The sequence below is a fragment of the Elgaria multicarinata genome, chromosome 12 (assembly GCF_023053635.1).
Source record: "Elgaria multicarinata webbii isolate HBS135686 ecotype San Diego chromosome 12, rElgMul1.1.pri, whole genome shotgun sequence".
NCBI lineage: Eukaryota > Metazoa > Chordata > Lepidosauria > Squamata > Anguidae > Elgaria > Elgaria multicarinata.
The window spans coordinates 32,733,245-32,760,028 of record NC_086182.1 but is presented as its reverse complement, the minus strand read 5'-3'; the positions used below and the strand labels follow the sequence as shown (position 1 = coordinate 32,760,028).

General features: G+C 46.6%; 2 protein-coding genes across 3 annotated transcripts in view; one reads left to right on the top strand and one right to left on the bottom strand.

Annotated features, from left to right (window-relative positions):
* MCAM (melanoma cell adhesion molecule) overlaps positions 1 to 6,921 on the top strand; it is a 44,831-nt gene extending 37,910 nt beyond the window's left edge. Inside the window, exons 14-16 of one of the 2 annotated variants that reach the window (XM_063139092.1) lie at positions 3,125 to 3,266; positions 4,126 to 4,243; positions 5,276 to 6,921. In XM_063139092.1, coding sequence (XP_062995162.1) covers positions 3,125 to 3,266; positions 4,126 to 4,243; positions 5,276 to 5,305 — 290 coding nt within the window. In that variant the 3' untranslated portion in view covers positions 5,306 to 6,921. The remainder of the gene's footprint in view (positions 1 to 3,124; positions 3,267 to 4,125; positions 4,244 to 5,275) is intronic. The other variant, XM_063139091.1, reaches the window with a different exon arrangement.
* A 5,665-nt stretch (positions 6,922 to 12,586) lies between these two features.
* The window catches only part of CBL (Cbl proto-oncogene), a 41,774-nt gene continuing 27,576 nt past the window's right edge, over positions 12,587 to 26,784 (bottom strand). The window contains exons 3-16 of the mRNA XM_063139590.1: positions 26,057 to 26,203; positions 24,823 to 24,979; positions 23,813 to 23,934; positions 22,776 to 22,913; positions 21,930 to 22,017; positions 21,210 to 21,341; positions 20,431 to 20,634; positions 18,839 to 18,970; positions 17,998 to 18,378; positions 16,585 to 16,679; positions 15,664 to 15,819; positions 14,965 to 15,071; positions 14,451 to 14,633; positions 12,587 to 13,146 (exon numbers count right to left, since the gene is read on the bottom strand). Coding sequence (XP_062995660.1) covers positions 12,863 to 13,146; positions 14,451 to 14,633; positions 14,965 to 15,071; positions 15,664 to 15,819; positions 16,585 to 16,679; positions 17,998 to 18,378; positions 18,839 to 18,970; positions 20,431 to 20,634; positions 21,210 to 21,341; positions 21,930 to 22,017; positions 22,776 to 22,913; positions 23,813 to 23,934; positions 24,823 to 24,979; positions 26,057 to 26,203 — 2,326 coding nt within the window. The 3' untranslated portion in view covers positions 12,587 to 12,862. The remainder of the gene's footprint in view (positions 13,147 to 14,450; positions 14,634 to 14,964; positions 15,072 to 15,663; positions 15,820 to 16,584; positions 16,680 to 17,997; positions 18,379 to 18,838; positions 18,971 to 20,430; positions 20,635 to 21,209; positions 21,342 to 21,929; positions 22,018 to 22,775; positions 22,914 to 23,812; positions 23,935 to 24,822; positions 24,980 to 26,056; positions 26,204 to 26,784) is intronic.

The window sequence follows — 26,784 nt, the reverse complement described above, 5'->3', positions numbered from 1 at the left end:
TCTGGGGTCCGGTCCGGTGGCGAGCGGGTCTGAAGGCAAAAGGGGCGAGCTGAAACTACCAGCCTCTTTGAACAAATAAGCTTCACGAGAGGCATTTCAGTCTTTTAGGAATGGAGGAAGGTTGCACAAAAGCTGAAAAACCATCCAACATCAGGGGAGAAACAGGCGTGGCCCAGATTGAGACACCGCTCCCCCTCCCACCAGGCTGCGGGCCTGAGATTCGACATTCCTGCTCTAAAAATTATTACTAAACTCACAACTGCAGCATTGAGCCTGTTTAGAAATGCCCTCCTCTTCCTCCAAACAGCTGCAATTCTTAACAGATCAGCCTGTGGGCAACCAGGAAGTATTAATGATTGCAACCAGTAGTTAAATTTCTTCCAAAGAGAGAAGCCGAAACGTGGGCTTGTATGGAAATTGCTTTCATGGCACTTTGCACATGCTCAGAGCCACACTCTTCCAGGGCCCGGCCCTTGCTAAAACTAAGCTTTTGGAGGAAGCCAGCCTTGTTTTCTGGATTCAGGTAGGGTGACGATTGGGGAGGAATTCTTCCTGTTATTCTTTTTTGTGGGTCTAAGACAGTCTAGCCAAGTCCTGCTCATCTCACCTTTTCTTTTAAAAGCTGGAGCGGCAGGAGCAAGGAGGAGTTACATCTGGTTGGTCACTTTGGGGAATGGGTTGCTATAGATCAGCCTTCCTCAACCTGGGGCATTCCAGATGTGTTGGACTGCATCTCCCAGAATGCCCCAGCCAGCTGGCTGGGGCATTCTGGGAGTTGTAGTCCAACACATCTGGAGTGCCCCAGGTTGAGGAAGGCTGTTATAGATGATGAATGTTTGCCATGATGCTGCAAGACTGTTGTTTACGTCCTTTTATCAAATGGAACCACCGCGCAGACAGGTACTAACAACTTTAAAAATATTTTTTAGCCTATAGTTAGAAGAACAAGTCAACCTGCCTAATTTTTTAAAATAAAAAAAATGTCATTAGAAAGCTAGAATTGACTCACCTACAAATTCAATCAATATGTGAATAAGCTAAAATACGACAACCCATGGATTGAAAACGTCGTTAATCTTGTTGCAGCCCTTTAAAAATGTTTTAGAATCTGCTGACTGAGGGAGGGACGATCCTCTTGTGACTTAAATTTGTTTTTAATTGATGAATCGACAAAACTTCGCTGCCTATTTGAAATGCCTCCATCAGTCTTCTGACTTACTGGGTTGTAAATGTCCTGCAACAGGTTCGTATAACAAGCAAGAGTTTTGTCAAGGACTGTTTATATGGCTCTTTCCCTGATTTTAATACCTGCCACTCTAGAAAGGGGGGAAAGTAGAAAGGGATCACATAAGCAGCCCCAAGCCTCTTGGTGACTGAAGCTATGGAGGATAAGGCTATATAGAATCATAGAATAGTAGAGTTGGAAGGGGCCTACAAGGCCATCGAATCCACCCCCCTGCTCAATGCAGGAATCCACCCTAAAGCACCCCTGACAGATGGTTGTCCAGCTGCCTCTTGAAGGCCTCTCGTGGGGGAGAGCCCACAACTTCCCTAGGTAACTGGTTCCATTGTCGTACTGCTCTAACAGTCAGGAAGTTTTTCCCGATGTCCAACCGGAATCTGGCTTCCTGTAACTTGAGCTCATTATTCCATGTCCTGCACTCTGGGATATATTTTCTCCAGGATCAGAGGCTTGTGTGGGAGGGCTATTGCATGCATGCCCTGCATACAGGTTTCACGTTGGGACATCTAGTCAGCCACTATGGGAACAGAATGCTGGACTAGATAGGCCTTTGGTCTGATCCATTCACAGGGCTCTTACCTTCTTATAAAAACCCATCACTGTCCATCAAAAGCAGAGTTTCCCACGGTCCTTTGCACTGAGCATTAACACTGCCTCCATTCTCCGCTCACTGCTCTCCAGATGTTTTCCCCACCCCCACCTTGCCAGGAAATGACACTTCAAGTCTGGGGTACAACCAGACAGCACCTCCCCAAACTCCTGGAGGAAATGATACTTCAAGTCTGGGGTACAACCAGACAGCACCTCCCCAGACTCCTGGAGGAAATGATACTTCAAGTCTGGGATACAACCAGACAGCACCTCCCCAAACTCCTGGAGGGGTGCAGAACGGTACAGCTGAAAGTAACCCGGAGAAAGGTACCCTTTTCACTTCCGCTGGGATGGCCTCTCCCATTGGCTCTGGGCGGCCTGCTGCAGGGCCCTCCTGGTCAATCGGACCACCGCGCATGTCCCCCTGCCAGCATTTTGCAATCCAATCCTGTGAGACCAAATTCAGAGACCGTAGTCAGGGCTGTGTGTGCCTTTTAAAGGAAATGACGACAAAAATTAGTTTTCTTCCACTTCTGATCTTGAAAGAAATAGATCAGCTGTGCAAATGTGCATGCTCTCTTATTTTGCAATTAATTGTTGTTTTGCTGGTCGTGGGGAGTGGTAAGACTGCTATTTCCTGCCCTTCTGGGAATCTTAATTCAGTTCCTGAGATTTTAATAGGCCTTGACCGGACACTCCATAGCCATGAGGGCTAGGAACCTGCTTGGGGTTGATTTGCTTTGAGGTTGTTTTTTTTAAGAAATTGAAGCTGAATTTGAACTTCCATATTTTGCAGCTTTTCTATACTTCCAGAGAATTGCGGCAGACACACAGTCCTGACAGTAGCAAACCCAGTCCCTTCCCCCTATGTAACAGAGTAATCTTGCTGTAGGGAGTGAGGGGGAGACCACTTTACCACAAGATCCAGGGGCCCCCCTCCCCCCGCTCTCTTCACCAACCGTATTCTGTGATGTTGCGCTGTTTCGTTGACGCCTTTTTCGTTGCTACTCTCTTCCGTGTTCCCAAAGCGGCCTGTGGGCTGGAATAAACACGAGTGGCGACCATGCCAGCATTTCAAAGCTTAACGTCTTCTCAAACGACAAACATTCCAGAACTCAGGTCTGTGTAGAGATTGCCTCGGTTGCCCTCTGCATGTGCTCAGAGGCCCATTTTGACTTCCAGGGCTCAGCCCTGGCTTTGGAAGGAAGCCAGGAGAAAATAAGGAACTGTGTCCTGGACTTGAGGGTGATTCTGTTTGTTTGTTCTCTCCCCACCCCACCCCCCGCGTAGAGCCAACGACGCAAGAGAGCAAAGGTGTGATCATTGTGGCTGTCATAATCTGCATCCTGGCGTTATCCATCTTGGGCGCCGTCCTCTACTTCCTGCACAAGAAAGGGAAGCTGCCTTGTGGCCACTCCGGCAAGCAGGAGATGTAAGCACCGCCGGTCCCCCGCAGCACCCGCCCGCCTCCCTCTCATCCGCCCGCTAGACCACGCTACCTCATCTCATTGCACCAAGCAGCTCCCCTCTCCTGGTCTGGGGGCAAGGAGGAGGGGGGAAAGCTTGAGCCGCTTCCATCTGCTGGGGCCCACGGCACGCCCTCTGGGGCTCAACAGCGCCGGAACCCAAAGCTGGAGCAGCTACAGGCAAAGTCCGGCAACCCTTCTCACAATTGCTGGAGGTCGTAGGATGAATTGGTCACGGTGCGCACCAGCCTTCACCAACCTGGTGTCCTCCGAGTGTGTCGGGACTAGGGGATGCTGGGAGTTCTAGTCCCAACACAGCTAGAGGGCACCAGGTTGGCAACGGCTGGTATATAACTCCCTTCCTTCAATCCCAGCGTACCCACTGGCCAAAAAGGGTACCGAAGATCTATAGAAACGTACAAAACAGGGCCGGAGACTAGTGAACCGCCCAGACAGCTTTGGCTCTTGGGCAGTGCAGAAATGCATTTAATTATTTAGTTGCATCGGTTGCACAGCCCCCTCGACTCTCGCAACCTCTTGCCTGTCTCCGGCCTGTGCTGGGTCCAGTGATACGGTCCATGGAAGGGCTAGGAGAGGGCCCCAGTTCAGTCTGACGTCGCTTGCTTGGCGTGGGATTGCTCCTCGCTGTTCGTTCAGCCTTTCTGGAGCAGCCGTGCTCCACGGTGTGCCATCTCTTGTCCAGGGAGGGGGAAGCAGGCAGGCCAGCCCCTCCACCGACCGCACAGCCCTCCTGTGCCTTTCGCCGCGCCTCCCCCCCCCCACTTGGATGCATTCTCAACTCTGTTGCCCTCCCTCCTCCCTTAGCACGAGGCCCGAAGCCCATAAAGACGAGATTGTAGTTGAAGTTAAGTCAGATAAACTTCCCGAGGAGGCGGTGCTTCTGCAGGGCGCCAACGGCGAGAAGAGATCGGCAGGCGACCAGGTAGGCCGGATTGCCGTGGCTCGTGGCAGCTGCCAGCAGAGGGGGGGCGGCGGCTAAGAGGAGACGGCTTCCGCGTGTCGGTTGTTCTCGTGCAGAGTGTCGTGCTCCAAATCCTGGGAGCCTTCCAACACCTTCCCGTGTCGTGCAATCCCCTCGGGCTCAGTGCTAGCGATTAAACACGGGGCGGGCGACAGATTGGCTCCTTCGTGCGTGGTGTGGGTTGTCGCAGCCCTAATCTCCCGGGGGCCAAAGTAGATCCGTCCGCTCTCGCCGCAAGGCCCCGAGCGCTCCCTTTGCAGCTCACTGAAGTGCAGGTGCCGTCGTGCGCTGAAGCTGGGACGAGGTTTAGCGTTTTACTCTGCTCAGGCTTCAGCGGAGGAAGAGCCCGCCTCCGCGCGCCGGGAATGCAGCTCTTGCTTGCCTTCCGCCCGTACCTTTGCAGGGGCTGCAGGCGGGTTTCTTATGAACTCTACGGCCTTCGCGTTGCCAAAGACCAGTGCAGCGGACGCCCGTTTGCTCTCAGTCTGTATGAACCAGCACTTCCCTTCGCCCACGCTGTTGCTCCTCCGCCTGCCTGTGGCGCAGACAGTTGAGCGACAGCACTCCATGCGCGTTGCAGGCGCCCGTCATCCCCCTGAGCCGGTTCCTGGGCTCCGTTTGGACAGTGCGCGCATGCAGGCTTTTCTCTTGGCCCTTTGCTTCTCTCTGTCCTAGTAAGGGTGTGAGTATGCCTGCCCACGCATGCGCTTTCTGTGCCCGGCTGAATTGTTGCCTTGCCTCCCTTAGGTCAGGCTCACCCTCTGATTTGTCTAGAGGGGGGTTTAAAGTCCAGAAAACTGCCCAGCATGTGCTTTGCTACGCCAAGCCCAGCATCTCCATTCACAAAAAAGCTCGCATCACCTACCGGATCACATGCAATCCCAATTAAGGGGGGGGGGGGACTTGAGTCTAACCAGCACTAGACATTTTTTTTCTTTTTTACTGGCGTTTCATCCCCATGTAACTCTTGTGTTTCTTTCGCTGCCTTGAAAGGGAGAGAGATACATCGATCTGAGGAACTGAGGAGAGGGACCGCTGCGTGCGTTTTCTTAAGAGTCCTCCTGCCCCTCTGAAGGCCCCCTTCCCCTGCTCCCACGGCCAGTCTTTCAAACGCACAGCAACGAAGGCACGAGACGACAACTCCGCGGCAAAGAATACTTTGCCACCCACCCTAATGGCTTTGAAGGAAGACAAGATTAGCCAAAGCAGACCGGCAGTCTTTTCCTCTTGCAGACCAAAAAAGGGAAGATGTTTTTGAAGGTTATTGTGTCAAGAGCATCTGTTGAAGGAACTGGTGGGTAGGGGGAACTTGTGCTCTACCGTACACGTAGTGTTAAAAAAAAAATTCAGGCCCCGTTTTAGAAAAAGAAAGAAAAAAAGTCCAACAGTTGTTGTAACAGGCACGTAAGTGCCTGCCAAGCAGGACTGGACAGAGCTCAACAGTTCTATTTTTCATTAAGGCTCACTGTTCAACTGAAAGGGAATGAAAATCGTACAGTAGCAGGGTTAGAAACCGGCTTAGGAAGGGTTTGATTTCCACTAAGACGGGGTCTGGACTGTAGGACTGTTGAAACCCGATTTCCCCTGAACTGTTCCTGTTCCGCACAGACAAGGTTCAGAGGATGTGTATCTAAATTGTCTGGACCTCAAGGAGAAAAAGGGATGTGAGGCTACCAGCCTCCGGGGCCTCATTAGGGAGTAAGTTCCACTGAAGGCAGTGGGGCTTACTTCCGAGTAAAGACATAGGATAATTCCGTACAGGGAAAGAGTCTGTCTGCACTTCAGAAGTTAGGATAGAAATAAGGCCTCTTTTTGTACAAACTGTATAGTCACATGTGTTTATATCTGAGGATTTAGGTTATTCTGCCCCACACTTAACCCCAAGACCCCTCTCCACAGCTCCTGTGAAATCTTACTTAGCAACACTTGCAAGTCTTTGGAAAACCCACCTCTCATTAGGCTGCACTGCAAGAAAATGGAGCCCTGAAGCAGGGTGTTCAAAAGATGGGGCAATTTCTACACGTTGCTCTTGGGTTCCTCTGCTTCTGCTCAGGGATCTGGAAGGTGGCATGTGCAGAGATGGCAGCAGCAGGAGCAGCAGACACAGTGAAAAAGGCAAAGGACGCTGCTGCTGCTGCTGTCACACAGCCTTCGAGTGGATGCTGATAATTTGTCTGCCATCCTCAAGTGCCCCCTTCCTTCATCACCCTGGCCCAGTGTGTAAAGATGAGTTTTCTGCTCCTCATCCTCCACCCCCCCAGATTCAAAGAGGACGTCATACAGAAAAACATTCTAAGCACCTCCTTAAACACAACATTTAATTTCCTCTGAGGTTTGATTTCCCATTTGCCTCAAACTTCGGCAGTGAACAGCCTTCAACGCAGAAAGTGGACAAAAACGGTTTTAAGTTTTTGCTTTAGAAAAATTACTGATTTCATTTTAATTGTTACTGGTTAAAAGTACAAGTTCGTTAACCAAAAACAGGAGAGAAGGAACTGTTGCGCTTTACTTGTAAGCTAGAAAAATTATCAAAACAAAAGCTTTTTGTTATATATATTTTTGTTGATGTGTGTGTAAATTTAAGAGTGTCTGAGTTGCAGGGTTTTTATATATATATTATATATATATGAAAAATAAAAAGTTAAAACAGTATTTAGAAATTGGCTTTTTACTAATGGTGCAATTTCTGCCTGGCAATAGTATTGGGGGGAGGTTTTCCATGGGAAATTTGGAGCAATATCAAGCCATAATTTTTTTCTTGGAAATGTTCTCTCCATGTTGCTACACCCAAAGATGCTGTGGTGCGTACAAAGAGGTTGCAACCTTGTCCAGAAGTTCAGCAGTATTTCCCTTCACTCGCATTGTATGGCAACCCATTCATGATTCAAAGTAACCCTAATTTTATGCTCTATAACTTTTAGATTTGGATGGATAAAAACAGATGCGAAGTGTAAGAAAAAAGAACGAGGAAGAGCTGATGGTTTTGCAATGCCTCTTTATAAATAGCATCTCACGCCTCAGTCAAAATTGGTCAAGAAACCAGTATGGTGGAGCATGAACTCATTGTGATTTGAGCTAGTGAAGAACTTAATTTAGAATTTCATTTCTTCAGTCATCAGTACGTAGTTGAATAATGACTACCCAGGGCAAATCTACAGAGTCTGCAGTGCGCCCCGAAATCGATGATGTAGACAGTACCTTAAGCGTTTCAAGAAGAGGAGGAGGCGGCCCCGCATCGCCCCTCGCGGGGACGGGGTGAAGAGTTGCCGGGCCCGGCGGCTTCGACGGGGAATCGGCTGCGTCCTTGGCGCCGCCCACTTGCCCGCCGGCATCCTGTTGCCGGCGAAAGAGCCACCCGGGTTGGAGAGCTCGGCGGAAGAAGGCCTCCTCCTCCTCTTCTTGGAACGCTTGAGGTACTGTCTACATCATCAATTTCGGGGCGCACTCCAGGCGCCCCAAAGACTCTGTGTAGATTTGTCCCCAATGCATGCAGACCTTCGTCTGAGATGTTGTTTCATGCTATGAAACAAGACAATAGTACAGCCTTCCTCAACCTGGGACGCTCCAGATGTGTTGGACTGCATCTCCCAGAATGCCCCAGCCAGCTGGCTGGGGCATTCTGGGAGTTGTAGTCCAACACATCTGGAGCGCCCCAGGTTGAGGAAGGCTGCAATACCTGAGAGGTCTTTTTCACACCCTACATCTATAGCACCGCTTGTATCTGCACCACCAACAAACAGGAGGAGACTTAAACCTCTTCCAGCCTGTGGGCCTAATTCCATTGCAGAGAAGTCCCCAGGGGCTGCATTCCAGTGGTGGGTGGGGCCAAAGTCAAAAGGGGCGGGACTAAACAGATCAGCCTAATTGTTTTTTTAGCTTCAAGCTCTTACTGCCAGACCCTGAGCTTCAGGAGGGGCGTGTCAACCTTTTCGAATGGGGGGAAAGTTGCATTAATAGGGTAAACCACCAATCCATGGTGTGGGGAAAAGGGGGTAGAGTGGGGAGAAGGGAATGTGGGGCCCCTGGGGACTCCAGGAAAGCTGGATTTGGCCGCTGAGCATGACCTCTGGTTTCTACTGCTTAGTTTTGCTACAAGCGAAAAACTTTAAAACATGTTTAGCTTGGAGAAAAGGTAAGGGGAGACATGGTAAGAGATGTACAAAATCATGCATGCTATGGAGGCGGAAAGGGAGACACTTTTCTCCCTCTCATTCGACTAGAAGCCCAGAGGTCATCCCATGAAGCTGACTGGTGGGAGATTCGGGACAGATAAAAGAAAGGACTTCACTCACCACTGCAAAACCTAGTGATAGCCACCAATTTGCATGGCTTTAAAAGGGCTGCCCACAGATGCTGGCTATCTTGCTTACTGCTCTCTGGTTTAGTGATTACGATGCCTACTATAGATTTTTAAAATTCTCGTATGTAAGGGCTACAAGCTTAAAGGTAAAGAAAACAAATACCTCCAGGATGCTGAAGCTTAGGCCTTGTTTGTTTCTGCACTTGCAAAGTGAAACCACTCAGCTGCTGTACTTCACATGCTACAAACATTTGCAACCTTTAAGCACACGCCGAATAAACAAACAAACTACATTTGGGTGTGACTTCTAGGGAATGTGAGCAGAGATCCACTGGAGGAAGGATCAGTTTCATACCACCGAACTACGTGCCTCTGTGAAGTTTGGACACACCTCAGTCGCTAACGCCCCCACCTTCCAGGACAAGTCCAGCTTCACGGGGAGTTTCAACTGACACAACACAAGCAATGTGCTACAACAAAGAAATTTATTTAAAAATAAAACTTTGTTTTTTGTTTTTCCTTTTACTGACACACATGAAATACCCTAAATCCTCCCCACCCCACCCCCACAAGCTCTTTAGTGGGCAGCTTACAAGAACAAAAAATAAAAAATAAATAACATTAGTATAACCTCTAAAACATTAACAATGCATTTGCAGAACAAAATGAGGACTTTAGATCAAATGAACCTTAAAGCTCGGCTATTCTGTAAGAATATTTACTTTCTGTCCTTATTCTTTACAGGTCTGAAAGGATTAAATACTGCTAATATATATATATATATATATATATATATATATATATATATATATATATAAAATATTATATTAATGACATTATAATAACCTTTAAAATAGTCAGTGAAAATCTGAAATTCTCAACACTGATATTAAATTGCTTCTCAACCTTCAGGAGAAATAAAGCTACTTATTAACCCCTCTCTCCCACCCAAAGGTAATTTATAAATTTAGCATTTCACATCCCCCACCCCACCCCTGGGCTTCTTTTCAATTTTTCTCACAAGAACAGTAGTTCTTCATTGGTGGGCTAAAATAGCCACCCATCCCAAATTACATTGCTCCAAAATGGACTACGAGGAGATGACATTCATTCCCTAAATGCCGTTGCAGCTCTTAAGATTTGGGGAGGCAGCAGTTGCAAAATAATAATAATAATAACAATAATAATAATAAAACCTCTGCAAGCTGAACAGGCACTGGATATTTAATACTTAAGGGCAAAATCCACAGGAAACGCCTGGCGCAACTGCACGCACACACAGAGAGAAATTAATGGGAGCCTCAACAGCACGCTTCACAAGAGATCCTGGTGGACTGCACTTGCAGGCGGAGGTCATGAAGATGGTGGGAAACTTGGCACAAGATGGATCCCACACTCACCCGGAGGCACGTTTTGCTTCCAGCCTTATGCCATATGTCTGTGCATTCCGTCCATTCGGTTTCAAGAACAGGAAGCTTGGGGACAATTTGGGTGGTTGTTGTTTTGATGACCCACGTGATCGACTGGCTGTGTTAAAATCCTGCATCGGAGTTGCACTGGCTTCAAGTCAACCTTAGGGAGCCAAGCAACACCAAAACTCGCTGTTAGTAACAGAGCGATGGCACCATCATGCTAGCTTTGGGGGTGACGGTTCTCTCCTTCCAAGCTGCTATGTAATGAGCAGCCGATCCAGGGGGTTCCTCAGTCAAGTTTTAGATCTGTCTCTTCTCCAGATTCAAGCTTGGAAACACAGCGTTTCCCCTAACGAAAGGCACTATACATTTGGCTTTTAAGTAAAATAAGTCAAACTTTTCAGATTAAGCGACACACAGGGGGAAACGTATTAAGGTCAAAATTTAAAAGCAGCAGGGAAGCGTTTTCGCTCGGCCTCCCTTGTGCTTGCCAACGAAGACATTCACGTGGTTCAAGGACCAAGAGCCACTTTAAAAGTTTCCTCATGTAGATTTAAGACACAAGTAGATAAAAAGGATACATGCAGAAGAGTCCTGTCCGCTATACATGCTACAACGCTCACGCTCAAATATCTAGTCTGTGGAATGACCCCAACAGGCCAAAAACTGCCCTGCTTGGGGTGTTTAGAGCATCTCACACATGGCCCATCTGCAGAGGCAAACTGGTTTCGCGCGGGGGCGGGTGGGTTCTTGAGCTGGCTGGCAATTAAGGTAGTAGGCTGATCACAAATTCCCCAGGGCTACACCAGCTGGCTGGGAAATCTGGCTTCGCAAAGAGCTACTCCTCAGCAAACTGGTCCCCGACTTGACATGGAGTTAGCGGCCGCTTTGGGGAGAAACATTGAACAGAAGTACCCTGGAGGCATCCCAGCTTCTCAGACTGCGGAGAAAAGCACAGGCCAGTGGATATTTAAGCAACTGCCTGGCCGCAACTCTCTACCCTGCAGACGTTTCAAAGAGAAAAGAGAGCCTTCATTCTCCTGCTCCTAAATGCCATCAGGATCATCAAGAACTCCGAAATATACTCTGGATGAGGCCTGCTAGGTTAAAAATCTTCACAGTGTTTCACACGAAAGCAGCAAAATTGGACTGACGTTGCCACTGTCCGGTTCCACCCTTGGAACATCTGGTGTTGGCTTCAGAAAACTCCTTCCCTAGGTAGCCAAAACATAGACAAGGACCACGGCTGGCCAAGTCGGTGACTTCTCCTATGGTCTTCAAATCTTTGTATTTGCCCATGCAAACAGCACTGCTGGCACTGAAAAGCATACGCCAACGGGCTGTGAACAATGGTACCCGTACAAACAGGTACCGTCTCTGGCATCCTTTGCCATTCTTTCCCAGGGATTTAAGCACTTGTGTACAGGAAAGGTTGTAGATTTACAGAGAAGTGCAAAAGCCCTATCTGCTCAGCCTCTTCCGATCCAGCCTCCTCTTCCGATGGAAAGCCTCAGTATCCACCTGGGGCAGAGGAACTGGTACACTGTTTAAAATGGCAACTGCAGGGGAAACCAGACAAGCAAGGTATTTCAAGATATAAATCTTCACGTCATGGTTAACGTGGTCATTGTGCAGATGGTCGTGAAAGCTTGGGAAGTGGGAAAGAAACATGAAGAGCTTAAAATGTAAACAAGGGCTTCATTAAATCAGTGCCTTTCAAGAGCAACACAGGCCTTTTCCCCCCACCTACACAGTTCCTTCTGACCTGTTGTCTGGCAAAGGATCTGAATGTGTGTGTTTTTTCCTCATGTAACAAGCAGAGAGAGAAAGATCCTTGCCTTCCACATCGTTTCACAACAGCCCTGCAGAAAGTTGTTGCTGAAAACAGAAATGCGTAAGTGACCCCAACCGCACGGTTAACTCCCATCTGCATGAAGCTCTCCGGCGAGGTGGTGGCACGGATGCGATGGCAGCGAGGTGTGTCCAAATGACGCTAAGACGACACGGCATGTCGGCCAGCAACGGTATTGGGCGTGTTGAGAGTCAGCTGCTCCCCTCCACAACAATCTGGTTTACATAAAAGCAGGGCTAGAAATCTAAGCAGCATCTGTTCGCCCTCCCCCAGCACAGGTGAGAAGTCCAGAATCTACAATGTCTTCGCATCCAGTGTGTGACAAGCAAGGCTGGCTGGCAACAGAAGCAGCCTGACTCAAGAGCAATAAGGAGCTGGGCATGACCGGACATACGGAAGGGAGCAAGCCAGGACGCAGAAGAAAAAGGGAGAAGGACGTCGTAGCAGAAGGAAGCTATTGTAACCTCTTCCTTAGTCAAGAGCCTGTACCCAGTAGCAGGGGGTCAAGAAGCCTGAGCCAGAACATACAGCAGCAGAGGCCCAAATCTAGTACCCTGAACCACAGGAGGGCACGCCACGAGCGATGTGGAGACGCCGTTCAACACAAGGGCCTCCAGTTTGAATTCACAGCACAAGACGAATATCCCACCCCGCCCCTCTTGTCCACCAGCATGGGAACCCACAGATATATCTTATCAGAAGCCAGACATCTGTTCTCTCAAATTAGAAAGTGCGGGGGGGGGGGGAGGGGGGGAAGGGAGAGAGGAGGCAGGCGAGGGCAGACTCCAAAAAGACACACAGACTGTCGAGGACACACCTAGCCGCTCCGTTTCATTCCGTTTGCTTTGAAACCTGGAATCGCATAAAACCCTGATGACCGATTCCCTGTAGAGGCAGGCCTGACTTCGCAGGAAGTCTCTCGTGGAGCCCGTTATCTCCTCTAGGTAGAAGCTGGGCAGGAAACTGCCCAGGCAGGTTGATGCACAGGGGTGTCCCAGGCAGGGCCAGTGGGTGTGCTATGTGGCCACATGGGCAGGGGAGGAAATGGAGACAAATTCCCGGAGAATATTTTTGGCCATGTCAATATTGTTATGGGCAATGACTAGAGCTTTCTGGATGTCCTGATATGAGTAGCCTTGGCTCATGAGGTTCTCAATCTCGCTGGAGAGCTGTGGGGAGGCAGCAGGGGCCGGCCCTGCTCCACCGCCTGGCAGGCAGCTGCCCGCCTTCCGTTCAGAATTGATCCTTCGTGGCAAAGGTTTGGGGGGCCTCTCCGGAACCTGGGAGCCGTCGGAGAAACCTGGAAGAGAAAGAACCGCATGAGGAAGGGGACAAACACGGAATCCACGGGCAGCAGGGCTTCCTTTTACATGGCAACACATCCAACTTCAGGGTTAGAACTCTTTACAACAATATTCCATAGTTAGAAATACTATAAATGTTTGTTCGAAGATACATTTGAGATATTCAGTCATGGAAGTACTCCTGGCTGGTTTGCTGTTCAATCACTGAAATCCACTGTTGCTTTCTCCCCCCCCCCCCCCACTTTGGTCACCGCACGAAGGCGCAGAAATTGCCAACCTTGCAGATTAAGTTGCAAGTCCAGCATGTTGATATTAAGCAGAAGTAGCCCTCATGCTATAGGAGAAATTTCCTCTGAGAAATGCACAGCGAAGTGCAAGGAAAAGGAACAGCTCCAAACTACATTGCTGGCCAGCTCCTTGCCTATCTTAAAAACAAAGCGAGGAGAAGACGGTGTGCAATTGCTCCGCAGCAAAAGGGCCTAGGGGGATTTGCTCTTTCAGATCTGGAGTTGGGACCGACAGGACTAACGTATCAAAATCTACTGCATAGGTCCCCTTAGGAAAATGCTGAGAACACCAAGTCAACCACACTACACATCCCTGACTGATACTGTTTAAGCGCCATGAGAAATACAGGGCTGGTTCATACCCAAGAGCCGTGCTGGAACAGACCAAGAGTCCATCTAATCCACAGCGGCCAACCAGATGCCTGCCAGAAACCCCCAAGTAGGACATGAGTGTGACAGCACCCTCCCAGTCATGATCCCCAGCAAGTGGTCTGCATAGCCATAATGCCTCTGACACTGGAAGTAGCATATGGCCATATGCCCAAGGGCCTCTCCTTCCCTTGCTCGGCTTCGTCCATTTTCTTCCGCTGCCCCTTACGCCTGGAACGCTCTTCCAGAACATTTGAGAACTACAAGTTCAATCGCAGCTTTTAAAGCTCAGCTAAAAACTTTTCTTTTTCCTAAAGCTTTTAAAACTTGATTTTGTTCTGACTTTATACTGCTAGTTTTACCCTACCCTGTGCCTGTTTACCCTACCCAGTGCTTGTTTGCATTCTCTTCCCCTCCTTATTGTTTTATTATGATTTTATTAGAATGTAAGCCTATGCGGCAGGGTCTTGCTATTTACTGTTTTACTCTGTACAGCACCATGTACACTGATGGTGCTATATAAATAAATAAATAAATAAATAAATAAATAAATAAAAATAATGGGCATTGGTAACCTGGTCTGCCATGGATTTGCAGTGTACATGCCACACTGCAAAACCGTACGAACCAAGATTACAACATACCTGCTAGAACTTCCCCATCCAGAGAGGCGCGGCTGAAGGCAGAGGTCGCATTGGAGATATCAGATAGCGTGCGACGAGCCATGGCCACGTGGATGGCTGGTCTGGGCACGTCGTAACCATCTTCTTCATTCTCCGACTCCTCAGGACCATTGATGTCATTGGCAGCAGCTATGTCACCCCCATCTTGAAAACAATGAAACGGAACACACCATTAGCGCCAGCCCTGCTTCCTGCAGACCTATTCAAAGGGGGAAATGTTTCAAAGGGGAACACCAAGAGCCGAAACCCCAAACTTGAGGCAGCAGCACAGAAATCAATGACGCAACGAACAGCAGCAGCAGGTTACCAAGAGTTTTCCAAAATGTCACAGATCTGGAAGCACCTTTTCTTTACTGGCACTTTGGTTTCTAAATTTCACATGAAGCCAAAATCCCATAGGTTAAAGCTTGGCAGCACAGTAGCCTGTGGCTTTTCACCTGGTTAAGTTGTGATGCTTCCTTCTCAGGGCACTTACCAGAAACGCTGGCCGCAGCCTCAGAGGCAGACGGCGCCGCCTGCGACTGGATGTTGAACATCGCTTCATAGGTACATCCATCTATTTCCTGGCCGCACTCCAACACTCTGAGCACAGAGAAAGAAAGTGCATATTTGGTTCAGGAACTCAGCTGGTGATACATAAATATTTTAAACAGAAATACAATTCACCTTTTTTTCCCCCCAAGTCACCACAAGATGATGTTGCCCTATTATATGCTCTTTAAAAGAGTCCTCTTGAGACGGAGAGCTGGCATTTGCTACACCAGGTTAAGCTTTTAGAGCATATGGTTCACCCCAGCACGTTAAACCCCATCTTACAAGACATACGGACAGATTTAAAACTAGGATTTCCTGCACTCACTATACAAAACCAACTCAGAGGAACTTGGCTGCTTCAGACGGCGACACGCAAAATGGACCTCAATCTATAGAGCAGATGACCAGCAAGACTCTAAACAAGGCTGCCTTTCAACGCCAGGGCAGAAACAGTAAGTCATGTATGAAGATGAATTCTAAAGGGATTTGGTTTCGCTCTTAAGCTTCTCAAGCCCCCCCAGAGCCCCCCCTCCCGACTGTAAAAACGTAAGTAAATAAATAAACAAACGTGACAGGTGGGCTGACACAATCCCACTGAAACAAAGCCACCCTATTGTCCTGAATGGGTAGGCTGCCTCACCGTGAACTTTGACTCATTTCCAAAGGCAATTTGGCCTCAGGCTTTTGTCCAGCAGAGCCAGGCGGCACAAGAGGCAAAGAAGACGGAGACATGTACTCCGTGTCTTCGTCATTTTCAGAGTGCTCTCCGGGTGGTAGCTTTGGCACAAGCAATGGTCTAGGGTGTGTGAGGGGAGAGGGGGAGGGGGGGAAAGGCTCACAGTTAAACACACACAAAAAATATCTAAGGAAGACAAAAGAGCAGCTACAGCTATCTGAGAATATAGCTTCAAAGCAAGGGGGCAGATATGCTTTTGATTCCAGCATCTGACTGGGGGAGAGCCAAGCAGCCTCACTTGTAAGGCCCGTACGTCCATTCAGAGTGTGTGGCTGCCAGGAAGAAGAGGCCTTGTACCCCTGCGCATAGAAGGGAGGCAGCCTGGCTGAGATTTGATTTGATTTGTTGCAACTTTAATTGTAAACTGCCCAGAGAGACTTAGCTGCTGGGCAGTATAAATACATAGCAAATAAATAAATAAATAAATAAACAAACTTTTAGGGTCATGGTACCTCCCCCTCCACTGTCCCAGATAGGTTAGAAACTGAGACCTCTGGGAGCTCTCAGCACTTTTAATGGATCTTTTTAAACTAAAATCACGCAAAGCATATCACAGTAGTTTTTACCATTTAAATAAATGAACAAAACAATTTAGTCAGACGGAAGAAGGTTAATGCAAAATAATCCATTCCATTTCATGCTTTTTAGCATCCTAGTAAGTGACATGGTCCAATACCAAGAAGATGCATGATTAAAGTATCAAACACAATAGAAAACCACCTACAGAAATGCAGCCACTGTTGACTGATTATACAAGTCAACCCTACACTGGCTGCAAGTCCGAGAAATTTCCACCAGCAAGCGCTCTGCTAGGGAACCACATACCTTACAGCAAGTGAATAGATGGCATTGGCTGAAGAAGAAGGTTTTATTTTAGAAAGTTCGTTGTCTGAACCCGCTGGGAGCCCGCTGAGTTGGTTCTGTAAGAAAACATGATGTCAAACACTACCACTGGCAGGAGAATTGAGAAAGAGAGAAAAACACATCCTCACTAGGTCTATACTTATTATTTATTTATTTATTTATTTATTTATTTATTTAGCACCATCAGTGTACATGGTGCTGTACAGAGTAAAACATAAAATGGCAAAACCCTGCCGCATAGGCTTACGTTCTAATACAGCCTTCCTCAACCTGGGGCGCTCCAGATGTGTTGGACTGCATCTCCCAGAATGCCCCAGCCAGCTGGCTGGGGCATTCTGGGAGATGCAGTCCAACACATCTGGAGCGCCCCAGGTTGAGGAAGGCTGTTCTAATAGAATCATAATAAAACAATAAGAAGAGGAAGAGAATGCACCAAACAGGCACAGGGTACAGTAAAACTAACAGTATAAAAGTAAGATCGAAATCAAGTTTTAAAAGCTTTAGAAAAAAGAAAAGTTTTTAGTTGAGCTTTAAAAACTGTGATTGAACTTGTAGTTCGCATACTTATGATCTTCTTGTAAGAAGGTATTTCTAGGCATCACTTGATGCTCACTTCAAGGAACTGTATGTCAACAAGAAAAACTGAGTGGCAGGTGACAGACTTGCACTGCAGTCTCCAAACAGTGTTAGTTTGGAAACTTGCTTGGGGAAAAAATATGACTACGCAGATGCAGGGGGAGCAGATCCTGCTCAAACTTGAAACTGTTAGCTCAGTGGTTTATTTTATTTTATTATTTTATTTATTACATTTTTATACCGCCCAATAGCCGAAGCTCTCTGGGCGGTTCACAAAAAATGCTATTAACAGCAATGTCAGACCACACCGCGGTTGTATAAGGCCTTCAGTGGTAGCTGCTGGAAACAGAGGATTATGTGGGTGTCGGTGAGGCAAGTACCCTTCACACTCCTTTCTAACCCACTCTCCTAAGAACTCTACTCCCTTTCCTGGTACAAACTTTAGAGGAGTTAACCTGAAATTGTGGGTTGTTTAGGAGTCAAACAATTGAGAGTTAACCCAACAACAAACCATGGGCTAACTTTGGGTTGCTTAACCCCTAAATAATCCAAGAGTTTTGGGTTCAGAAATCACATTAATGACCAGGTAACAGGGTGTTTCTGGGATGTTTTGAAGGTGCAAGTAGTGAGCAGGCAGGAAGTTTGCTCCCATCTGGCTGCACCAATTTCTGGGTTGTTTAACCTGGGAATTGGGCATTACATGCAAATAGAGTTGTTTATCCATTAACAACTTACACACAAAAGCAATTGCATTATTTTCAAGCAATCTTTTGAGATGGTGGTCTGAGGCACACTTACCACCGTGGTGTCCAGGCTCAGAGTACTCCCATGCCTGTGAGCGTCAGCTCTGGAATCCATCTGAGAAGGCAGTGAGAATGGGAGCGAATGCCGGTTTGTCAGCTCCCGACCTGGCCAAGGTTCACCACCAGCGCTTGGAGCTACAGCAGGAGTTTTGGGGATCGGTCGTGAAGGCCAGAGCTCTCCCTGGCGATTACAGGGGATGGAGGGCAACTTGTCTCTGGAAGGACAATCTCCCGGCGTGCAAGGCAAAGGCCGTCTCTGAGGTCGGTTCTCCGCCCCTATGGAATGTGGCCTGTCTGGAGGTGGAGGAGGCGGAAGATCTCGATGCGTTGGCGGGATTGGCAAAGGTTTATCTTTGTGAAGGGAACTAGGTACAGCCTACAAGACAAGAAAATGGCAAAACTTCCAAGAAACGTCTAGACTTATGACCAGGATACTGGCACCTTTTCCAGAACTTGATGCTGTGGTTGGAGTAGGAATCAAGGCAGAGGAAACTTGGGGGGGGGGGAGGGGGGAAGAGCCTCTGAGGGCACATGCAGCACAGATAAATGGCTGCACTGAGCAACGCTATTCCTATCAGAACAGTTGCAGGTCTTAAGTGGTTGAAAATCAAACATCAGTCAGATGACGAGCTGATGTTTAGCTGGATGGCCTTACGCAAAGACACCTCTGTGCGTGACCAAAGAAAAAGTTGATTAGCAAAATCAAGGAAGACAAGTGAGTTTCCATGCAAATTCAGAAAGCTAGGATCTCCCTGGACAAAAGAAGGAACACCACATTCAGAAAGACTGCAGTCTTTCACATTTGCGTCACTTCATAGGAGAGAGAGATTGTGTACCTTAGAGGTAGTCCCTGGACTTGAAGCCCCAGGGGGGTTGGACACTCGTTGCTGCAGAAGATCTAAACGTGGGGGTACTGGGGGGAGCGATGCCTGCGGAGCCATTGAGAAAGGAGAAGGAGGACGCTCTACCTGCAAAGAGCCAAAAGGAAGCCCTTGTTAAAACAACTCTTAACCCAATACAGGCAACTTCCCTCTGCTTTGGAGCTGCATGTCAGCCTTTAATTAACTTTAATTAACCGAGCACACACTAATATGTTCAGTCCCTCCCCCACAACAGACCTGATAATTCATTTCTAAAAGGGTTTACTCTGAATATAGAAGTTGTTCTGTGTTGCCAATGAATTTTCACACCACACAACAGCCATGTCGTGGGTTTTTTAAAACCACTAGGTGGCAAGCTCTGCCGTCTTAAGTACAAACCCCAGCTGAGGAAGGCGGAGTAGGGCAGAAGCACGTCAATGCTCTCTGCCAAGGCACAGACATCACAGGAATCATTAATCTGCTCCCCATAACGTGGAAAGCGAGGTGGTTCACATACAGTTCAAACTAAGTGCCACATGTCTATATGCAATTATAGAATAGCTTTAGTAACAGTGAACTCCTTCACCAAATACGGACCCTTACGTAGCCAAAAGAGCACCGCCCGTGTGTAAGGGGGAGGTATCAGCAGGTTCAGGGGGGATCCCAAGGCTCGCAGAAGTACAAGAGAGTCTTCAAAAAAGGAAATCTAGGGGGAGGACCGAGAACAGGATGGAGTATTGTGGCACAGGGCATGTCTGACTGGCACACTGAACAGGTGTACTCCACGCTGCAACATGTATTGACGGCCAACACATACACATTTATATATTTTTTATAGATTATTAAAGCCTGAAGGAGCACTTCAGACAGATTTGTTGAAATTTATATGTATAGGCCTCACAGTGATCATTTGATCTAACAAAGCAGATGCTGACATCTGGATTAAAAACAAATCAAGGTTCCCAACGAACAAGTTCAGAACAAACATTCCAGGTTCAAAGGACCAAGGAATGTTGGGCTGGACCAGGTAAATAGCTTTTCTTTTTTCTTTCTTTACAAAATATGTAATACTGGATGGTACAAACAAACTGAATTATTACTCAGAACAGTCCTTTCAATAATGGACAATCAATAGGTTTTCAAACACAACCATACCAGTACATGTCTGGCTATCAATTACACCAAAAAAGTTGTATCTAGCAGTCTACAAAAAAGATATAATTATAATTTACTACAGACTCCTGGTGAAATCTGGATGCAGCCAAGAAGTGCTAGGCAAGAGTGGGCAACTCGTGGCCCTCAGATGTTTTGGCCTACAACTCTGTGTCCCTCAGCACTGACAGTACTGGCCCAGCTGATGGGAGTTGTAAGCCAAAACACCTGGAGGGCCACAAGCCGCCCACCGCCCCACCCCCCATGCTAGAGGGATGTCAGGCAAGCCCAACGTGTGTGATTCATGTTGGAAGACAAACCAGTCCCAGGGCATGGGGCTGGTCGGTGCCTGGATGGCAGCCCCGCCCCCCGGAAGCCCCCCGAACATAGAAGAGGGTTCGGCAATCGGTCATTACCTTCGCACCAGCCAGTTCTTTCATCATGAAGAGCGACTCATCCGCTCTGTCGTCATCGTCGTCATCGTAGTTTGGGGAGGGGGCCCCTTCTGCACCTTGTCGCAGCAGCCCTCCCCCTCCTCTGGGATCAAACGGGTCGACTACAATGGGTTCTGTGCCTTTAATTTCACACCGGCAGAACGGACAACCCTGCCCTTCTGATTCCTGCAGGAAAAGTCAAGGAGGGAGACTAGCTGTAAGAAAGCCATGGTACCGGTAGGGAAGAAAGAAGAGAAAAAACATACTACCCCACAGTTACCAATATGCATGTTAGAATTATGGTTTGACATAGTGATAGAAAGGTAAGAAGAATGTTCCTATTTATTGGTCCTCATAAGAACACACACACACACACGGTGGGGGGAGAGAGAGAGAAGATCATGGGTTTTATGTTTTGTTCCCCTTCAGTAAACTATAGCGGGACCCTAAACTACTATTCCCACAGAGACCCAGGGTGACCACCCAGGCCAGCAGCTTACAATTCACAACTCGCTCACGCCACATTGCAAAATCGAATTGCTTTGGTGCACAACTACGTGCAGCGGCTTACTTGCGTTGAAGATGACAGGGCCTAAGCATGTCACACACACCCCCCAGACACCTTTGGTGAAGTCATCAGCAGCTATGTCAACACATATCAAGCACAGGCAAGTGAACTTCACAACTGCAGCTTCAAATTGAGACAGCAGAGAGGCAAGGGCCAATCAGCCCTTGCTTCTGAAGGAGAGCAATTTCCATACCTGCCATGAAGTGAGACAGGAAGTGCACATGAGGTGGCCGCAGGGCTCAATCTTCACATCCTTGTCATTTTCTGCACAAATTTTACAGAGCTGGAAGGTGGAACCCATCTCACAGTACAATTCATATTGTTCCTAAGAGTAAAAGCGAGAAAAAATGGTGTTGGATCACGTCGCTCCTTATAATATCTAGCAGGTAACGAATCTCAAACTTACAAGGAGATAATATTTTCGTCCTTTACGACTGCCAAGCTCAGCTTCATTGCTGGCAACTGGCATTTTTTAAATAGGTGTATTTAAAACAACCCATCCAGGACCACCTATTTTCCCATCTAAGGAGCAGGCAGCCTGCCCAAATTGTGCCATCATGGAATATGGCCTGATTATTACACAACCAACACCTCCTAAACATGAAGTTTTCAAACTCCAGTCTTTGAACAAGGAGGAAAAGCTAACATCCCAAGAAATCCCTGCAACTTGCCCCCCGCCCCCTCTGATCCATGTTCTTGACTGTCCCAGATTCAAATTGTGATTTCTACTCTATTTCTTCCCAAGCCCTGCGGTATCCAAACTCAAACTACAAGACACAAAACAAGCCCTCAAAGCTTGCTTGCAATAGGACTAGGGTAAGACTGCAATGTAAGGAAAGAAAGAAAGCGGGTAAGAAATAAAATTATGATGATGATGATGATGATGATGATGATGTAATAAGTCTTTGCTCACCTGCGTAACTTTAATGTGATCCTGTGGTGTGGGTTCACACAGACCAGTCAGGTCAGGATTCTGATTCCGCCCATCAGGATATAGGTAACTACAGAGCGGAACACAAGATTGCTCAACAGAAATAGCCTCTACCAACTACAGTGGAGCCAAATGAATGTGGCACAATTTCAGCCAAGTGCCTTCACTGGGAAAGACTTGGCTACAAGGGGTGGGGAGTTTGATTGTGAAAATGAACTTCCTTAAAGGGCATCAACTTGCAAAGCCCAGAATGCATAAAACTGTTTGTTTTGTGGTTCCCCTATCTGCTAACATGAACGTGCTGAACAATGACCTATCTCTCAGCTTCAAGATCCTCTCAGCTGATCTTGCTGCAACACCTTAACCAAACCTTGCGATAGCACAAGCATGTGTGCAGCACAGTTCAGACCTTTGTGGTCCAAGTGTAGCATCAGACTGGAGAGCCTAAAAGGAGAAACTGAGTCTGACTGCAAGCCTAGTGTCAAATTTAGACTCCATCCCTTAATCTGGTACAACGCTTCAGTATGTGCTTAAGTTGGATGTGTGTTCTAACAAAAATCTAAAGGTTGTGAAGTTACATGGCACAGACTGAAAAATACCTAAGAAACCCCAGGCCAGGCAGTCATCACTGCTTGAGGTTTCAAAAGTTCTATTCATCCTCCATGATAGAGCAAGAGCCATTCATTGGTTCTCTCCTGCCTTCCAATGACAGCAGGAGGACAGTCTAAGGAGGTACAGTCTAAAATCTGCACCTGAACGCATCATCTTACAGACTCACTAACTGGAAGGGGCAGGAATCGTGACAGACCACATTGGGAAGTTACTTACAAGCCTTCCCTGAAGCCATCAATCAGTGCTTGAAAGAGGGGTTTGTTGTGGGGGATTGTCTGTAGAATATTTCCATCTGCAGTGACATAACCAATTGCCCACTGACCGAGTCGCGTACAGCTCAGACGGAAAATATAACTGAAAACAAAAAGCACACACAGACTTCACTGGTAAGATGACTTTGCTAGCTGAATTACCTACAGATAGAGCTATAAAAAATAAGATGGAACAGCTGAAAATCGATCATGTTTGTCTGAAGTTTTCCACATCACTTTCACCTGTAGACCTCAATGTGAACCTACAGCCAGATAGAAAGGATTAAACAAACAAACAAAAAACCTTTCAACATTAAATTGAGCCTTATCCATCACTACAAGGATGCTCTCCACTTCTCTGATGTCGCAAGTTGGCCTAAGATTATACAGGAGCTTTCCATTATTCAACTCTTTGGTGATGGAAAGCAATAATCTCATTCCCAGAAAGAGTTCTAGGATCAAGTTTTGCAGCTAGTGTATTCATTTTGAGAATGGAAGCTAGAGAATGTTTGAGCTTTATCTCCAAACTGCTGTGAACAAGGCAACTCAAGTTAAAAACGAAACAAAATTCTTGTACATTACTACCCAGCACCACTTACCTGTAAAAACCTTAACCCTACCCTACCCCACAACTTGCTTAAGCAACGTTTCTTGCTACTAAACTGTTCTTATGCTTAAAGTTTACGAATAAAAATGGGTTCAAGTATGCTGCTAAAACCTCATGGCTCAGGTGTGCCTGATTGCATGCAGAAGGTCACAGGTTCAACCCCGGCATCCCAGGTAGGGCAAGGAAAGAATCCTACCTGAAACTCAAGAGAGCTGCTGCTGGTCAATGTCGACAATATGAACTAAGCTTAAGGCAAGATTCTATGTACTTGCCTTAAGCTTAGATTTTGGTCAATTAATGTCGAAGTGCCTTCCAATGCCTCTGAGTTACATCAAACCTCCTTTGACAGAGTGCAGTAGAATAGCGAGGAAGGGATGCCGCCTTCAAGCACTCACCTGCCAGGTTTGTGAATGAATTTCTGAAGCCGTGCTTTGACCTCATCATATGTCAAGAATGCCATGTAACCAGGGTGAGTCACTGCAAGGCTATTCCAGTTCCTGAGCAAAGATGACCATGGCTGAAGAAAAAAAGAAGAACAAAACATAACTAGTAATTTCTAGCAGGAAAATTTGCCTTCCTATCGTGTCCCCCTCCACCACACAATACAAGTTGAACTCGTTTTACATCAGTTTAGGGCTTCCCTGCTATTTCTCATGCAGCCAGATCCCATGTAGGTTTACAATGGTGCTTACTCCTAGGTTAGCATGCATAGGGTTTAAAACTGCAGTGCACAATAACATTACAATCCTGATCTCATTTTATCAAAAACAATCCTCCAGAATGAGTTGTTCTCATTTTCCAGTCAGAAGCTGGAAGCTAATGATTTGCTGAACATGAGTTCATGGCTCAGCTAAGATTCTCAGTGAATCCCTGGATGCAGAACAAGGTCTGCTGGTGTGTGGCACCTTGTCAAAGCTGCCCCATGGAGCAACTGTCCAGATATCAGCACTTAAATCCTCCTCCTCCCAGATTTCTAAAATGGCAGTGGAAGGTCAACAGATTACCATCTTGGAAAAAAGGAATTTGCTAACAATGGAGAAGAAAAACATTTGAGGACTGAGCAAGTGAAAATGGTTAGATGAAAAATGTCAATACTGACATAACAGTACTACAAAATGAGGAAACCATTTATTCATTTATTACATTTCTATATTGCCCAATAGCCAAAGCTCTCTGGGCAGGTCACAACAACTAAAACCATACAATACAACATGATAAGATACCATATAAAAGTTTTAAAGTTATAAACTATGGTATAAAATAAAAACTAAAACATAGCAGCAATGCAAAGATTTAAAATACAGTAACAGATTTAAAACAACAGAAACTGAAAGACTAAAATGCCTGGGAAAATAAGGTTAAGCTACACCTGTGTTAAAGCAAGTAGCGTCCTTTTTGTTCTTACCTGAAAAAGACGGGTGAAGATGTCAAATTCAAACACTGAAATGTAATCATTGCATGTCAAGTCAATGGTTGATTTCAGTGCCATTGCCTCTAGGCCTGAACTTATAGGATGCACTTCATGTAAGGCCTGGCGGAAGGTCTTCCATGGAACAATGGTCCTAGCAGTGGGGGGAAAACAGTCCTGAGAAACCCTGTCTTCTGCCATAGTATCATAACATTCTATATATCCACAGTGTTTCACAGCCATGAAGGAAAGAAGGTAGAGACATGTAAGCTCATTGCAAGAATCAGGCATGTTGCTTAAGAAAAATGATTCACACTGAAATGCAACTGGACAACTTCAGCTCTAATGTTAAATCTGTTCTGTAACAGATGAAACTGACTCCTGAAACAGTTGTCCCTATATCTGAAGGATAGCAAGATAAAGGGATGTGTCAGTCTTTGTCTAAACAAGATATATGGTGTTTAATTAGCTGCTTTCAGATATTAAGCTAGTGACAAGTTAACTTCTGGAAGTAAAGAAACCTAACCTTTTACAAGAAGGGCTACAAGTAAACATTTTGACAACTAGCACTTTTCATGTATCTTTTTATAGACTTAGAATGCATATTTCATAAACAGAAGCTCTATTAGAAAGGAATGTATGATTCTGGCCTCCAACTACACTTAAATTAAGCTCTAGAGACAACCATCTAGAGTTATGTCAGTCTAGCTCCTTGGAGTTGAGGGACACATTAATTCCCCAAAAAAGACTGATCTAGTAGTACTGTGACATACAGAACTGGTGAGAGGGCATGAAACATGCGATAGTCTATTTCGCTGCTATTCAACACTGTTTCGTGTTCAATCCAAAACTCCCTAATATGAAGGCAGCATTACTGAGAGACACTAGCACAGCAGTCAGCAGCCATATTCCAGTGACAGAAGAAGTCTGAAGGCAGACATGGAATGGTCTTGGTGTATCTTTCAGCAGTAGTGACTGTTGGCCATAAGCTGGTGGTGGCGATGGAAGGAGCTAGAAGGTGCTCAGGGGAATTCTTGGGGGGGGGATTTTTAGCCCCTCCCTTGCAATCTTCCCTGAAGGCTCACCCTCCAGGTTCGGTTTTATACTATTCTCAGATGCTAAACATACCTTTTTACAGGCTTTGGCAGCAGCCCCACATTTACAAGCTCCCTTCACCTAAAGACTTGCTGGAGCCCTAGAAGACGGAAGCATATTTTGCAATGATACTTACTTCTCCCCGAAAGCTTTTCTCCAGAATTCTGCCGCATCTGCCTTTGTGATCCGGAATGTGTCTCCCTGGAAGAGCCCACTTGGGAAGATGCCTTTCAATTCTGCTAGCATATGGCTGAAGATCAGGGACAATTTTGTAAGGTTGCGCCTGCAAGATCACAAAAGCAGATCTGCCTTGAAACAAGCAGCCAGAGGGAACAAGGAGGGAAGCAGGAAGTCTGATTTTCCAGGCACATTTTGGATCACATTTTCTAACATTGCTATATTGGTTGGTTGCTATATGTTGTAACTCACAACCGTCTGGAGACTTAACTTCAGTTCACAAGTCCCTTGTAGACAAATATTTTATTTACTTCTAGATATGCAATGGAAAGATTTAAAAATCCATTCAAAGTCATGCTGGAAGCCTATGATCAACCTAGAGCTCATAAGGCCTTTGCTCACTGCTTTCGTATTTGTTTACCTTTCACCTCTGTAATGCCAGATTTAAAGGAAGTTTGCCTATTGTTTGCAATTTAAACCTACTTGATCACACAAATCCAGTGTGTCATTTTTCACTAACCTAGATCTGGTTAATAAAGGGAAATACAGAATTCAGGATTTCACAGGAGAAAAGGTGTACAAACGGGGAAAGGCCCCTTCTGTTCCTCACATCTAAAGGTGGTAAAAGAAAAACACAAGGGCATATGGGGTGAGAGGGAAGGACTGGGAAAGAGAGTGGATTATTGA